The sequence below is a fragment of the Dermochelys coriacea genome, chromosome 9 (genome assembly GCF_009764565.3).
Source record: "Dermochelys coriacea isolate rDerCor1 chromosome 9, rDerCor1.pri.v4, whole genome shotgun sequence".
Lineage (NCBI taxonomy): Eukaryota > Metazoa > Chordata > Testudines > Dermochelyidae > Dermochelys > Dermochelys coriacea.
Genome location: NC_050076.1, coordinates 17,081,921 through 17,099,283, shown reverse-complemented (window position 1 = coordinate 17,099,283; position 17,363 = coordinate 17,081,921). Strand labels below are relative to the sequence as shown.

At 43.8% G+C, this 17,363-nt stretch overlaps 1 protein-coding gene and 1 long non-coding RNA gene across 2 annotated transcripts; one reads left to right on the top strand and one right to left on the bottom strand.

Moving 5' to 3' along the window:
- Positions 1 to 2,566: 2,566 nt before the first annotated feature.
- LOC122455808 lies at positions 2,567 to 7,452 on the bottom strand. Its single transcript, XR_006274293.1, has 3 exons — positions 7,380 to 7,452; positions 3,777 to 3,892; positions 2,567 to 2,601 (listed from the first exon to the last, which is right to left on the bottom strand). It is a non-coding gene; the product is annotated as an uncharacterized LOC122455808 (long non-coding RNA).
- A 116-nt stretch (positions 7,453 to 7,568) lies between these two features.
- Positions 7,569 to 17,360, top strand: GPR160 (G protein-coupled receptor 160; the record flags this gene model as incomplete). Its single annotated transcript, XM_043492608.1, has 4 exons — positions 7,569 to 7,770; positions 14,030 to 14,080; positions 15,587 to 15,698; positions 16,342 to 17,360. A coding segment is annotated over exon 4 (966 nt), but the record flags the coding sequence as incomplete, so codon positions are not given.
- Positions 17,361 to 17,363: the final 3 nt, after the last annotated feature.

The window sequence follows — 17,363 nt, the reverse complement described above, 5'->3', positions numbered from 1 at the left end:
CTCACTTGTATACACAGTGTTGTCACATGTAAGGGGTTACCAGCCCGATATGAAGTTCTCCTATGAAAGAACAAATATGGATATGAGATTAGATAACATTTGAGCTGTACTATGGATATGAAAACATTCAATAAAAGCACTATGTAATGTTAATAATTTTAATGCCATCGTAACCAGGACATTAGGCAGAATTCCCAAATTTGTTTCCTGGTTTTTTAAATCAGTCTTAAGTGTGGAAACATGGTGCAAAAGGGTTGACTTGTCAAGTATTTGGAGACTTTGCTCTGTAATGAGGAACAGACTCAGGGCCCAATCCTGCCCTCTAGTCCATGGGTCTAATTCGCATTGATTACACAAGAATGACAACATCGCTATCATGTAGGTCCAAATATATGAGGTGGGACCCAGTGTTATGCATTCTGGAACTCTTCAGTTAGATTTAGTTACAATTCCTACCCAACACTCTGTAGGAATAGAAGTCCCTGGCAGTGGAGCTAGTATGGTTCCCCTGTGCTGAGGGCAAGGGGGATGTGGAGAGTTCAAGAATGGGATAATCACCTCATGTGCCAGAAAGCCCAGCTCCGCAGGGCTTTCTGCATGCTGCCACACAGGAGCTTGGGGTTTGAGCAGGCAGATTAATTGTTATTCACTAAGCAGATCCACTGACCATCCCCACTGTATACAGGCACTAGGGGTGGAGGTGCCACGGGGCCTACTCCAGTCCTGAGATTGGAGTAGAGGCTGAAGAATAGCTATGCTGCTGCTCTGTACCTTTCAGGAGATAACGAGGAATGCTCACATCTGCCTTCAAGTAACTCTTAAATACACAGCTGTGTGCACGAGGTGTGTGTGTACGTGTGTCACATTTTAGGTCAGGGATTGGCAACCTTTGGCATGTGGCCCATCAGGGAAAGCCGCTGGCGGGCCGGGACAGTTTGTTTACTTTCAGCGTCCTCAGGTTCGGCTGATCGCAGCTCCCACTGGCTGTGGTTCACCGTTCCAGGCCAATGGGGGCTACGGGAAGTGGTGGCCAGCACATCCTTCGGCCCACACCGCTTCCCGCAGCCCCCATTGGCCTGGACCGGCAAACCACAACGAGTGGGAGCTGCAATCAGCCGAACCTGCGGACACTGCAGGTTAACAAACTGTCCTGGCCCGCCAGTGGATTTCCCTGACAGGCCACAAGCCAAAGGTTGCCGATCCCTGCTTTAGGCTTTCATGTGGTTTATTACATGCAAATATCAAGGGAGTGTCAGTCAGACAGGCACACATGATGCCTATAGCAGGGGTATGGATGATTTATTATGCAAATATGGGGTAGTGTTAGTTTCAGGAATGAAACAGTCCAGTACACCTTTCACACGATCTGAGCACCTGTTATCACCTTAACAAGCATTAAAGTCACCGAGAGTTTATTCTTACACATTTTGGAATGTTACAAGTATTCTATACTCTCTTATCCAGCATTTAGTGGTCTTCAAATACCTATAGCAATTTCAACATGCTGTAAAGACTGTGTACATGCTGTAATGATACAAATGTAACAGGTTAACTTCTGTTTGAATATAGAAGACTTTATTTATGACAACTTATTTTTAAAAGCACCTATTATGGGCTCTAGGTGCTAATATTTTACCGGGGGATGTCCTCCACTTTGATCAATCACTGTGGGGTTTAAAATTGGTCTCTTTTCATTGCCTTCAATGGATCAGGTTCCTACTGTGCTTAAGTAATTACACTTTCAGGACATGAAGCAGCTTTAACAACAGGGCAAGGGCCATTGAGAATTATCTTTCCACTGTTTATGGCATTACAAAACTTTGCACTGAAAACATAAACATTGTTTCTTGCACATTCATCTGCTCTTACTACAGTATTTCTTTCCCATTTCAAGCTGGAATATTTTTGTTTCAAGGGAAATACCCAGCCATCTGAAAATCATAAAATTCTAACATCTGGATTATAAAATGCTTCCTAAAGTGTTGACAAAGATTAGATGAAGGCTAATGGACACAGTTGACCTAAAGCAGGCGGCACTTTTCTACAGACATGTTTCTAATAATAAATTCAAGATTTGCAGATGCCTACATTGAGCAATTACAGGATTGTATTGCTTCATGTCTCATGAAGTGGAGCTGCTGGTCTGGTTCTGAGGAACTAGAGAGAGCTACCACAGGGCTGTTGTGGCTGTCGGGGATTGGCCAGTCCTAATGACTTTCTGACTACATGCCTTATGCTGGAAATCAGGAAAGAAGCAATGGGATTGGAGCTGCTACACTGGCCTTATGTCTTCTGGTGATTTACCTGACTCTACTTATGTTAGCTTGTTTGCTTGCACTGCAAGAGCATGAGCCAGGCTCTGGTCCCAGCTTTTTATCTGTAAGCAGTATTTGTAGCTTTATCTTTTTCATTCTATGGATCAATTTATAAAGTAAATCTTCTCCTGGGCCAGCATCCCCATCCCTCACTGTTTGGGTCTCAACATGTTTCACTGTCAACTGCTGGCAAGTTGCCTGCAGTTTGCAAGCTAAGGATCACTGTAACACAGTAGGAAATAGTATCCACACTCTCCTGGAATTATCTTCTCTATTAGCTGAGTGCCTAGAAAAGGAATATAACAGCACACTAAACATCCAAACTCCAACAAAATCATTTCAAAACAAAATATGCACACTCCATATTCCAAATTTTAAAATTCCCAGAGCCTGATCCTATAGGTTGCTGATTTCACTTGGACTTGACTATTCACCAGCCGCATGACTGTCCCCTAGCTCACTGGTTCCCAAACTTTTTACTAAGGCAACCCCCCAACTGCAGTTTGTCTTTTATTGTGACCCAGCCAGGGTGGCCCAAAATCATAGGTCAGCGTCCTTTGCCTACTCCTCCTCCTTGCACTGTCCAGGGAGCATTCACCACACACAACAGTACCCTGTGTCCCAGCACTGCAATCCTAATCCCAGCCCAGCACGGAGGGGAGGCCCCTGTATGTGGGGAAGGGCGGGGGAAGAAAGTGAGCTCACCCCAAAGCAGCACTCACTCAAATGTGGCCTGTTTGCCCCTTCATCATCACAGAAGGGCAGTGGTGTAATCTTGTGCTTCAGGTTGTTGTACCTGGAGTGGGGAGCAGGACCCAGACCTCAGGACTGGAGCCACTGCTACAGGATGAGTGCAGGGCAGTCTTATTCTACAACTCAACTCCCCTCCCAGCTCTCACCTCCTCACTGGGCCTGTGACTTGCTGCCTAGAGCCTTCTACAACCCACTGGTGGGTTAGGACCAACCATTTGGGAAACACTGCCCTAGACCATGGGTAGGAGCGCTTGGCTACCATCTCCCACTCAGGGAGCACAAGCATGGTCCCCAGTCACTAACTTCAATCTACCCAATAATACTTCCATCAGGTTCCCTTCACAATCTTCTCCTCCCCACCCCAGTAGCTCAGACAATGGCTTAGGATCTCCCCCAAAAGACTGCACCTACAGTGAACTCCTGTGCTTACTGCCGCCACTGCTCCAATGGCCCTGGCTGGTCGGCGGAGAGAGGGGTCAGCTCTACAAGGGGAGTTAAGCTCTAGAAGAGGCATCCACGGGAGGTTGTGGAATTGACATCACTGGAGTTTTGAAGAGCAGGTTGGAGGAAACCCCTGGCACACGGTTGGCGGCGGTTTAGCTGATTCTGTGGATGACTTATCCAGGTCCCAGCCAGTCCTACACATCTCAGAAACAGGACAGCCCAACGCTCCCTGTTCCCAAAGAACCCCGTGCCTTATGCTCTGACCTTTGGCACTCGCTGGGCCCTTCTCTGCTCCGGGGCCCTGAAGATGCGCACAACATTGTGAGAAAGTTGGGGGCCTGTTTTCCCAGCATGGGTCCCTGGACTGAGGAGGGGAGAAACTAAGAAACCCTGGAACCCCGACCTGGGGTATTCTATCTGCTACCCAAGATCCATAAACCTGGAAATCCTGGACACCCCATCATCTCAGGCATTGGCACCCTGACAGCAGGATTGTCTGGCTATGTAGACTCCCTCCTCAGGCCCTACGTTACCAGCACTCCCAGCTATCTTCGAGACACCACTGACTTCCTGAGGAAACTACAATCCATTGGTGATCTTCCTAAAAACACCATCCTAGCCACTATGGATGTAGAAGCCCTCTACACCAACATTCCACACAAAGATGGACTACAAGCCGTCAGGAACAGTATCCCCGATAATGTCACGGCTAACCTGGTGGCTGAACTTAGTTATGGGTGAGGACAAAGTCACAATTTCACATTTGGGGACAATATGTACCTTCAAATCAGCAGCACTGCGATGGGTACCCGCATGGCCCCACAGTATGCCAACATTTTTATGGCTGACTTAGAACAACGCTTCCTCAGCTCTCGTCCCCTAATGCCCCTACTCTACTTGCGCTACATTGATGACATCTTCATCATCTGGACCCATGGAAAAGAAGCCCTTGAGGAATTCCACCATGATTTCAACAATTTCCATCCCACCATCAACCTCAGCCTGGACCAGTCCACACAAGAGATCCACTTCCTGGACACTACGGTGCTAATAAGCGATGGTCACATAAATACCACCCTATACCGGAAACCTACTGACCGCTATTCCTACCTACATGCCTCTAGCTTTCACCCAGATCACACCACACGATCCATTGTCTACAGTCAAGCTCCATGATACAACCGCATTTGCTCCAACCCCTCAGACCGAGACAAACACCTACAAGATCTCTATCATGCATTCTTACAACTACAGTACCCACCTGCTGAAGTGAAGAAACAGATTGACAGAGCCAGAAGAGTACCCAGAAGTCACCTACTACAGGACAGTCCCAACAAAGAAAATAACAGAACGTCACTAGCCATCACCTTCAGCCCCCAACTAAAACCTCTCCAACGCATCATCAAGGATCTACAACCTATCCTGAAGGACGACCCATCACTCTCACAGATCTTGGGAGACAGGCCAGTCCTTGCTTACAGACAGCCCCCCAACCTGAAGCAAATACTCACCAGCAACCACACAACAGAACCACTAACCCGGGAACCTATCCTTGCAACAAAGCCTGTTGCCAACTGTGTCCACATATCTATTCAGGGGACGCCATCATAGGGCCTAATCACATCAGCCACACTATCAGAGGCTCGTTCACCTGTGCATCTACCAATGTGATACATGCCATCATGTGCCAGCAATGCCCCTCTGCCGTGTACATTGGCCAAACCAGACAATCTCTTCGTAAAAGAATAAATGGACACAAATCAGATGTCAAGAATTATAACATTCAAAAACCAGTCAGAGAACACTTCAATATCTCTGGTCACTCAATTACAGACCTAAGAGTGGCTATCCTTCAACAAAAAAACTTCAAAAACAGACTCCAATGAGAGACTGCTGAATTGGAATTAATTTGCAAACTGGATACAATTAATTTAGGCTTGAATAGAGACTGGAGTAGATGGGTCATTACACAAAGTAAAACTATTTCCCCATGTTATTTCCCCCACCGTTCCTCAAACGTTCTTGTCAACTACTGGAAATGGCCCACCTTGATTATCACCACTAAAGGTTTTCTTCCTCCCTCCCCCAGCTGGTAATAGCTCATCTTAAGTGATCACTCTCCTTACAGTGTGTATGATAAAACCCATTGTTTCATGTTCTCTGTGTGTGTATATAAATCTCCCCACTGTATTTTCCACTGCATGCATCTGATGAAGTGAGCTCAGGAAAGCTTATGCTCAAATAAATGTGTTAGTCTCTAGTCTCTTCGCTAGCCTCTGGGAAGGAGAAGATCCTGTGATCCTTGAAACACATGCAGCTGGTGGAGAAAAAAAAAGGGACAGTGGTATTTGAAAAGACACATTTTATAGAACAATGGGTACACTCTTTCACAGTAAACCTTGCTGTTAACATTACATACATAGCACACGGCTTTCGTTACAAGGTCGCATTTTGCCTCCCCCCACCGCGTGGCTAACAGCGGGGAACATTTCTGTTCGCCATAGGCAAACAGCCTCGCAGGAACCGGCACCTCTGAATGTCCCCTTAAGAAAAGCACCCTATTTCAACCAGGTGACCATGAATGATATCACTCTCCTGAGGATAACATAGAGAGATAAAGAATGGATGTTGTTTGAACACCAGCAAACGTACACTGCAATGCTTTGTTCTTACAATGATTCCCAAGTACGTGCTACTGGTCTGGAGTGGTAAAGTGTCCTACCATGGTGGATGGAATAAGGCTGCCCTCCCCAGAAACCTTTTGCAAAGGCTTTGGGAGTATATCCAGGAGAGCCACGAATGCCAGGGCAAATTAATCATTAAATATGCTGGCTTTTAAACCTTGTACAGTATTTTAAAAGGTACACTCACCAGAGGTCTCTTCTCCGCCTGGTGGGTCCAGGAGGCAGCCTTGGGTGGGTTTGGGGGATACTGGCTCCAGGTCCAGGGTGAGAAACAGTTCCTGGCTGTCAGGAAAACCGGTTTCTCCGCTGGTTTGTTGTGAGTTATCTACAACCTCATCATTATCGTCTTCCTCATCCCCAAAACCTGCTTCCGTGTTGCCTCCATTTCCACTGAAGGAGTCAAACAACACGGCTGGAGTAGTGGTGGCTGAACCCCCTAAAATAGCATGCAGCTCATCATAGAAGCGGCATGTTTGGGGCTCTGACCTGGAGCGGCCATTCGTCTCTCTGGTTTTCTGGTAGGCTTGCCTCAGCACCTTAAGTTTCACACGGCACTGCTTCGGGTCCCTGTTATGGCCTCTGTCCTTCATGCCCTGGGAGATTTTCATAAATGTTTTGGCATTTCGAAAACTGGAACGTAGTTCTGATAGCACAGATTCCTCTCCCCATACAGCCATCAGATCCCGTACCTCCCGTTCGGTCCATGCTGGAGCTCTTTTGCAATTTTGGGACTCCATCATGGTCACCTCTGCTCATGAGCTCTGCATGGTCACCTGCAGCTCGCCACACTGGCCAAACAGGAAATTGAAATTCAAAAGTTCGCGGGCCTTTTTCTGTCTACCTGGTCAGTGCATCTGAGTTGAGAGTGCTGTCCAGAGCGGTCACCATGGAGCACTCTGGGATAGCTCCCGGAGGCCAATACCGTCTAATTGCGTCCACAGTACCCCAGATTCGACCCAGCAAAACCGATTTCAGCGCTTATCCCCTTGTCAGGGGTGGAGTAAGGAAATCGATTTTAAGAGCCCTGTAAGTCGGGAAAAAAAGGGCTTCGTCATGTGGACGGGTGCAGGGTCACATCGATTTAACGCTGCTCCATTCCACCCAGTGTAGACCAGGGCTAAGGTGCCACAAGTCCCCCTGTTCTTTTTGCGGATACAGACTAACACGGCGGCTACTCTGAAACCTGAGCAAACTATCTGTCCAGTCCGGACTCCCGCTCGCTGGGCAACGGCGTGGGATGGGCCCCGCCGGTGCCCCCCCCCCGGTCTCCGCCGGCTCGGCGGGCCCGCCCCGCGCCGGCGGCGCCAGGCCGGGCAGGGTGTGTGCGCTGCTCCGCACCAGTCCCCTCCCTGTGGGCGGCTACGCCTCTGCCAGGCGCGTCTCGCTTCCCAGGGCGGAGCCCGCCAGCCGCAGCTGCCCCCCAGGGAGGCCGGGGGGGGGAGCACGGAGGACCCCTCCCGCCGCGTAGCCAGAGCTGCACGGGGCAGCCCGGTCCGGGGCTGGGCGGGGGGCAGGAGCGCGGCAAGCCGCTTCCCCCGGGCTGCCAGGCGAGGAGGCAGCGTCTGCAGCTGCAGGTGGGTTTGGCTCCTCCGAGCCCAGCGAGCAGGGGCGCCCCCCTCATCGCCCAACCGCCCGCCCCAGCCTTGGCAGCCCGTCTGCCTTCCCTGCGCCGGCCGGTTGCGGGAGAGACCCCCCCCCGGCCCCGAGACCCCAGCTCACTCGCCGGGGGGAGAGGACCCCCACCTCGCTCCGAGACCTCACCCCACCCATTGGGGGAGATGCCCCCTTCCCTCCCACTCACCTGCCGGGGCCAGCTATTCCCTCCTCTCGGTGCCCAGACCTCAGCTTATCCACTCTGAAAGGACCCCTATTCCCCCCCCCCCAACTCACCTAGCATGAGATGCCCCCTCCCCCCAGGTCCCAGTACACCCGCTGTGAGAGATGTCCCCTTCCCCTCCGCCCCCAGAAATTCTACTCACCAGCTGCAAGAGATGTCCCCCTACCTCTGCCGTAGACCTCAACTCACCCTCTGTGGGAGATGCCCCCTACCCTTCTTGCCCCTAGACTTCAACTCACATGGCTGTGGCAGATGCCCCCTCTCCTCCTCTGTTCCCAGACCTCAGCTCACCCACTATGAGGGAGGACCCCCTACCCCTCCATGCACCTCTGCCCGAGCCCTCAGCTCACCTGCTATGGGGGATGCCCCCCTACCTGCCACCTCCCCTCCAGATCCCCAACTTTCCCACTGTGAGAGATGTCCCCTCCCCCCATCTCAACTCACTCCTTGTGGGAGATGCCCACTGTCCCTTCTCCTTGCACACATACTCACCCGCAACTCTCCTCTTTGTGAGCAAAGAGGAAGGAGTGCTCTCTGATCACCCCGGGGCTTGGAGAAAGCAGGAGTGTGTCTGTCAGCCCCCAGCTGAGACGATGGCCACAGGAGGGTGCAGCCTGGCGAGGAGAAGCACTGTGGGGTAGCAGGAGAGAAAACAGTGACACCAGGCAGAGAACAGACCCCCACCCAACACTGAGTCTTGTGGTGCTCTGGGAACTGAAAGTTGAAGTTTAGGTCAGATATGAAGCTGACTATCTCTGAGAACGGGCTGCCACCACCCTGGAGTTAGGGAACTTCAGAGCATAAACTCTGACCCCTGACCATTAAAGTAATAAGGGATTATCAAGAAACACAGTATGTGGGTAGCCCAGTGGTATAAAGTCTCATAAAATAATGTTTCCTATTCTCAGATCTGAGCTCCAGATTTTGGTCCAGTTCTCAGATAGCATGATAATAGATAGATTGTCCCCTCTGTAATCTGTTTGGGTTTCAGAACTCAGTTATGCTGAGGACAGACAAATCCTCCACATTCCATGCTGGGCTTCTTTCTTACAATGCTGGTTATTCGCTCTGGAAAAATTTCTCTCCTAGAATTGCAGATCCTTTGCCCCTCTTCATTATCCTCTGGCTGCACTTTCAGACACAGTCCATTTGTTTTGTTGTTTAAGGGGCACTTGGCTTTAAAATCTCACACAAAGATTTGTTTACCCATTTTATTTATAATACTCTAGATTATTAAAAGCAATTTTATAAATATTTATTTTTTACCATTTCTGCTGCTCTTTCATGCTTGTATTTCAGCTTAGACATGAAAATAGACTTGTCATTTCATCTACTGGTTCTAGGCTAGATCAAGGATATCTGAGTGCCCAACTTGGCAGCAGAAAGTTTACAAAGTTTTAATTTAGTATCATGACTTTTTTTGTGTTAGGACTTGTAAAATATGTAATCTGCTTTGATGGCACACACTTTAAGGGACTATTTGTTAATAAATTTAAAATTAAACATTTCTAATGTCAGATTTTGAAAAATTCTTTTTACAAAACCTAAAGTTTGGTTGGTCCATGGCTACAACATAGCTTAATTCATGTAGTATAGAAAGGAACTGTTTCCCCACAACTGGCCTACAACCTTGCTAAGTCATATTTGATAGCCAGGTTTGATTCATACTATGAATTATAATAGCGCTGTAACCTTGTCACCTTAGTTCTATTTGTAGTGTAGATGGGGCCTCAGAGCATTAAGGTAAGATGACAAGCCAAGCTCCTTGCCTTTGGGCTGAATTTGAGAGAGGCCCAGACACATACAGAGACAAGGAAACTCACTATTGTTTCTAACTTTGCTCCAATCTTTTTCTTTTGATGCAGATTCCTACCCCCACTCCTCCAAATGTGGCTGCATCTTTCCTAGTAAACTCAGATCTAATTAATCACCAGTACAGCTCCACCAATGGTAGCGTTGGTGGAAGGTGTAGCCATGCGTACAAACACCTCAAATCCTGTTGACTCTACAGTTTCTACTGTTGCAGAATTACAGCTACAAAGCTTGCTTGTGTAGATGCAGCCCTGAAGTCTCTGCGTCTACAGTATAGATGCAATACAAACTTTGTTTTGTACTTGTGCATCTATGCTGGACCACACTTTATAGATAGAGGGTAATTCCATCATCTGTGATTTCTAAGAGAAGGAATGTGTTTAACAGTCAGAGCAGAATATGCAATGGAACTCCTGGGTTTTCCCTCACAGTTTTAGTGTTGATCTTCTGTGGCCAGTCACTTACCTATGGGTTGGTTAGTTCACCCATTATTTCTTCCCTAAACACTTCTCTCTGACTTATTGCTCTCACCACAAGACCAAGAAAAAGAAAAGATGAAGTCTTCCTACTCAGTGCAACCCACTTACCTTGTGTCTAATATATCTTAACTGCCACCAAAACAAAGTTGTTTTTTATAATACAGTCAGGTTTGTTTTAAAGTGTTTGAAAAACAAAATGTTATGACTTCATGAATTGAGTTTCACCCCACAGTAAACCTTTTAGGTCTTTTGAAAATAGTGGTTTATAATAGAAATGCTTACACAACTTAACTACTAGCTGGATAGTTGAAAATAACAGCAACAACATTTGGGGCAGGGGCTATGTGCAAAAGTTCTCTCTCTTTGAATAAAGGACTCTGGTATTATTGTTCAGGAGTTAATACCACTAACCCCTCTGATGCTGATTGTTTAGCAGGTGGGAGAATTGATGTATGCAGAATAGTATAAATTATTTTTCATCTATTCATAAGTGCTTTAATTTATATCGTATAATGTTTGCTGCTCTTTCCCTACACACACACACACCCAAAATTGCTCCTGCCTGACTTGTGCACATGCAACAGCCAGTACACAATTATAGAGTGAAATCTTGCATGATGTGCACTTTTGAAAATGAGAGCCTGTTTGAACAGAGTAAATTGAGTTAAAGCCAAAAGCAAAAGGAGCTGTACAGTGAAAGATGCTATGAGATGAGATTAGGAAAGAGGTGGAAAAGTTCATGAGGTGGAGTTATAGATCTATTTCAGATGCCATGAACTGCAGTAGAAAAATCTTTTGCAATAACAGTGGCCAAACAGGAAGAATCTGGTATTCAAAGAGCAGAGGAAATAGGAAGGGGAATTCAAAAGACAGACTGGGGCAGAACCATAATTCTAGAATCAAGAGCAATATGTTGCACCTGTGGTTCAAAACTGCTGAGCACCTGAAGTTCCCAGTGACTTTAGTGAGATTTATGGGTAATAAATAGGGCTGTCAATTACTCACAGTTAACTCAAGTGATTAACGCAAAACAAATTAACTAAAAAATAATTGTGGTTAATCGCGATTAATTATAATGATAGTTATAATGTTAACAATAATAGAATACCAATTTAAATTTATGATAAATATTTTTGGATATTTTTCTACATTTTCAAATATATTGATTTCAATTACAACACAGAATACAAAGTACAGTATTCACTTTATAGTATTTTTTTTTACAAATATTTGCACTGTACAAACCAAAAGAAATAGTATTTTTCAGATTACCTCATATAAGTACAGTAGTGCAATCTCTTTATCATGAAAATTCAACTTACAAATATAGAATTTTTTTCCTCATAAATGCACTCAAAAACAAAACAAGGTAAAACTTTAGAGCCTACAAGTCCACTCAGTCCTACTTCTAATTGCTAAGACAAATAAGTTTGTTTACATTTATGGGAGATAATGCTGCCCGCTTCTTATTTACAACTTGAAAGTGAGAACAGATGTTTACATGGCACTGTTGTAGCCAGTGGTGCAAGGTATTTATGTGCCAGATATGCTAAACCAGGGGTGGCCAACCTGAGCCTAAGAAGGAGCCAGAATTTACCAATGTACATTGTCAAAGAGCCACGGTAATACATCAGCAGCCTCCAATCAGCTCCTCTCCCTCCCCGGCTCCCAGTGCCTCCCACCCACCAGCAGCTCCACCGATCAGCACGCCCCCCTCCTCCCCCATCAGCTGTTTCCTGGTGTGCAGGAGGCTGGGCGGGGAGAGAGGAGGGGGAGGAGCGAGGGCATGGCAGGCTCAGGGGAGGGGATGGAGTGGGGGAAGGGCCTGTGGCAGAGCCAGGGGTTGAGCAGTGAGCATTCCCCGGCACACTGGAAAGTTGGAGCCTTTAGCTCCAGCCCCGGAGTCAGTGCTTATACAAGGAGCCGCATATTAACTTCTGAAGAGCCACGCGTTGGCCACCCCTGTGCTAAACATTCACATGCCCTTTCATACTTAGATTTGTAGATTGCACTATCTTTTTACAGTGAAAATATTTGTAATAAAACATATAAAGTGAGCACTGTACACTTTGTATTCTGTGTTTTAATTTAAAGCAATATATTTGTAGAAAAATATGTATAATTTTAAATTGGTATTCTATTGTTTAACAGTGCAATTAAAACTGTAATTAAGTGATTTTTTTTAAATCTTGTGATTAATTACAATTTTTTTTAATCATTTGACAGCCCTAGTAATAAACATTTCTGAAAATCAGGACAGTTATACTTAGGTGCCAAAGCATGGCTTTAGAGCATAACTTCAAGCACTCATCATTGAAAATTTTGATATAAAGGCTAAATTTTTCAATAGAGCCAGCTCTTCTCTTAATTTTGTTTGTGCAATTCTGAAAACACTATCATTTGTATGCACCAATGACTAAATTTGCATATGCAAACAACATTTATAGGTACAAGTGATTGTGCAAACAAAATTAGGAGCCATTTGTTAGGCTTGGATCTTTATTTGCCTCCTTATTTAGCAGCTTTTCAGTTCACCTTTAAAGTATTTTCATTGCTGTTTGATTAAAGGTGGAAAGATCTGTCCAAGTGTAACCAGGTTAAATGTGTCCCAAAGTTGACAATATGCTTTCAAATGTACATTTATTTAAAAATAGTATAGTATAACTGTGTATATAGTAGATAGAAAGCCTTAGGGCCATCTTCTAACCTGAGGTATATCTCCACTAGCTATCATTAAAGTGGGAGACAGTAAAATTCAAGCTCCAGATAACCTTGTCTTCTCGTCCCATTGAGAGTAGTACTTAAATTATATGTAGCACAAATATTTTCTATTTATGCAAAATGGTAACAAAATGTGGATGGAGATTTAAATACAAATAAATCAGGTATAAAAGAGAATGAAAGAATAATTCTTTCTTTATTTACCTTAATGGCCATGGCTTGAGTTCTGGACTTTTCTCCTGCAACAGTTGATCACACCACCCTAACACAGGGTCTATGCTGGCAGCTGTCTTTCACCTGAAGCAGATGAAAGGACTGACAGACAGATCAGTGTTGTAAGAGGAACACAAACCCTGACTAAAGTCTTGGCTGGTAAAAAGCTTTTCAGCTCCCCTGGAAAAAAAATTGTTGTTGGACAATACATTTTTTTAACTTGTTAAAAATAGAATGTTGAAAGCAGAAGTTGATCTGTAGCAGCTGAAAAAAATTGAAAACTGAAGCAGAAACCCCTGAGGGGAGAATTGGGATAAGGAAGAAGAAAGAAAGGCAAAGTGTAGGGAAGAGGAATGAAAATGCCTAGATCTGATATATGAAGTTATATTAAGATGATTTGCATAATGACAGGTTTCAGAGTAGCAGCCGTGTTAGTCTGTATTCGCAAAAAGAAAAGGAGTACTTGTGGCACTTTAGAGACTAACAAATTTATTAGAGCATAAGCTTTCGTGAGCTACAGCTCACTTCATCGGATGCATTTGGTGGAAAAAACAGAGCATCCGATGAAGTGAGCTGTAGCTCACGAAAGCTTATGCTCTAATAAATTTGTTAGTCTCTAAGGTGCCACAAGTACTCCTTTTCTTATTAAGATGATTATAAGTGTTATATTCATAACATAATAGAGACAGCAAAGATTTTTTTATTTCTGGAAAAATGCAAACTGATCATTCTTACTAAATGAAAAGACTACTTATGTTCTCTCTCTCACAGGGCAGCTATGGACCATGCTTTCAAGAAACAGGAGGCTCTTTAATAATGATGGTAAAGTATTTAAAAAGCAGCCTATTGCAGTTTAGTAATTCAGGATTAAGTTATAAAACTGCATATCACAGTAACTGAAAACATGACAAATTAATGGGATCCTACATAGAATGGAGAATGGGACTGGATTAGTTACAATAGGGAGAATATAAAACAAAACAATCTTGAGAAAGTGGTATTTAATTATTGTGGAAAAGCTGAGAAAGATATGTTTAAAGATGAGTTTAACTATGGAAGTGGTAATATACAAGTTCTCTAAGGAAATAGAACCACTGTTATTAAAGGCCAAATCCTACTTACCTTACTCAAGTGAGTATTATTGAAGCTAATTCAACTAAAGGGCCCAATTCAAAATTAATTGAAATCAGTGGGAGTTTAATTGGAACCTCACTTGGTGAATATGGCAAACAGGATTTGGCATATGCCCACCTTCACTGCCTCAGTTTTTTAACACGGGAAGATACCCATTTTCAAAATGGCCACAGCCTCCCACTGTTCTCCACAGGAGTGAAACCAAGATTTCCTCAGAGTGATGGTGGACCCTGACACCCTTGCGGACAGATGGTGGCTTTAGTCTCTTAGCGAACAAAAGGAGGAGATGGCTGCCATTTTGAAAGAGGTCATTTCTTTGTAGAATTCTCTATAGTGGAATATTACATTATCTCTCAAATGTAAACAAACTTATTTGTCTTAGCAATTAGCTGAAGTAGAAGTAAGACTGAGTGGACTTGTAGGCTCTAAAGTTTTACATTGTTTTGTTTTTGAGTGCATTTATGAGAAAAAAAATTCTGAAGGAGAAACTTATGAAGAATAATGGCAAAAAAGTTACCATTCTCCCCAAAATTCTTCAAATGTAGCTGATGCACAAAATTTGAGTTTTAATTATTTGAAGTGTCTTACTCTGTTCTGAAACCATTAGACACAAAAAGTCTTGACACCCAATGCTAATATTTTATGGATGCACTTTTGATTATTTAACTCAACCTAATTAATGGATTTAATTGTAAAGTCTCAGAAATTAATTCTATATTCAAAGTACCGTAATTTAGGGAAGGATTCTCTTCTCTCGCTCTATTCTTTATATGTAACAAAGTAGTTGAACACTGGCTGAAAGTGAAAAACTTAACTCTACCTTAACTACAACTGGTACTTCCATACTACACATGCCTCTGTGCACAAGGGCCTAAGAGTGCTCTAGACTTGGGCTGCTGCAATCTGCAAGGCTTTCTCAGCAGATCAGGAGGAGCTACTCTTGGGGAAACTGTGGCTTAAAGCACCCTACACCCAATTTTATGCAAGAGGCAGGCAGAGGAGAAAGCAAGTGAGCAGACATCACCCATAGGGTTGTAGTGGCTTCTTTGTAGAAGATTGGATGAGGAGAGAAAGCCACTTAAAAAAAATGAAAGTGATAGTTATTAGTTTTGTGGGATTAGGAAACAGATTTAAAAAATTATATTAGGTGGCAATCTAATTCATTTACTCTTATTCACTTCTCTAAACACACAGAAAAGAACAGTTGATCTTACCACATCCTGGTTCTCTAGGAAAAATGGAGGAAGGCAAAATGACTTCTTCCAGAGGACAGCATAAGCATGAGGATGTTACCATGCCGATGTAGGTGAAGCAGCCATCCCAGGCTCACTTTGTATAGAAATGAACATATGCAAACAAGTTATAAAAATAAACCCATAAAAAGCCAAATGGAAAACGAAAAGTGAAATCACTCAGTAAAAAATAAAATCTAAATCTAAATTATTTAAGATGACAGATCTTTTAGTTTACAAAACTAAGAACATGTATAGAAGATAAAGGAACTTGCTGTCAATAAAATGGTGTTTCATATAAGCTTTATACACAATCAAAGATTTGTGAAAATTCAAGTAGGAGTTTTATAACTGCTTGACTGACAACAAAGTTATGATTGTATGCAGTGTTGTTGTAGCCATGTTGGTCCCAGGAAATTAGAGAGACAAGGTGGGTCAGGTAATATCTTTTTTTGGATGAGTTTCTATTGGTGAGAGAGACAAGCTTTTGAGATTACACAGAGCTCTTCTTCAGGTATGGGAAATGTGCTCAAGAGCAGCACAGCTAAATACAAAGTGGAACAGATTGTTTAACATAAGTGGATAACACATTTCAAGGGACCATTGAAAGTGAAGTGGCTTGTAACATCCCTTCCAGTGGGGAAGTTATGATTGGCAGGAGAGTTACAACAGTAATCAGTTAATATACTTTAAGACTGTCATTAACTCTCTTTTCAGGTATGAACCATTGTGTCCTGTAAGATTTATTTGCTGGCTCTTATCCTTGAAGAATGGCTGCCATGTCTTGTGAAAATTGTTCCTTTCAATACTACAGCCAACTCAATCAACCTCTTGAAGCTAGTTGTATGCTGCTCCTGATTATGCTTGGAAAAGTGTCTCTCAATCTCTTCATGTTGGGAGTTAGAAGACGGGATATAAAACAAAGTTTTATGGGATATTTCTGTATTTCACTGGCACTCCTTGACTTCACACTTCTGGTGAATATAGCTTTCATCTCCTATTTTGAGGACTTTGCACTTTGGGGTATGAGATTTACCAAGTACCACATTTGTCTATTCACTCAGATAATTTCCTTTACGTATGGTGTCTTGCATTACCCAGTTTGTCTTGTGTCTGTTCTAGATTATTACATGACTATAGCTCAAACCCCTAAACCTGCTAGCATAGGTCAAAGACTATTTTATATACTTGCTGTGGTTTTTATATGGATTTCAGTCCTTTTTTATATTCTGAAAGTTCCAGCTGTCTCTGCAGAATTAGAAATACAGAACCACTTTTTTACATGTCCTTTCTATATCAGTGTTCAGAGCTACTGGCTATCATTAGCCATCATGTTTGTCATATGTGTGGCTCTTGTGATTTGTTGGTCAGAAGTTATAACTATGGTGCGGTCTGTCAGGATTATTTCCTTTACAAGTGAGACTGTTTTAATCTTTTCATATGCATCTGACTGCGATTGCACAATCTGTAAAAAGCAGCTTTTGACAAGACTCCTCATCTGCTTTCTTGGTACTTGGGCACCTTTTGTTTTCCTTCAGATGACCATCTTGTTGCTTGGTGCTCAGATTCCAGCCTACATGGAGATGAACGTCCCCTGGCTATACTTCATAAACAGTTTTCTAATCGCAACAGCATTCTGGTTTAGGTGTCATGACATTCAATTGACAGAGGGGACATGGTCTGCAGATCCATTTGTCAGTTGGAAATTCTGCTTCATCCCATTTAACAATCAAAATACA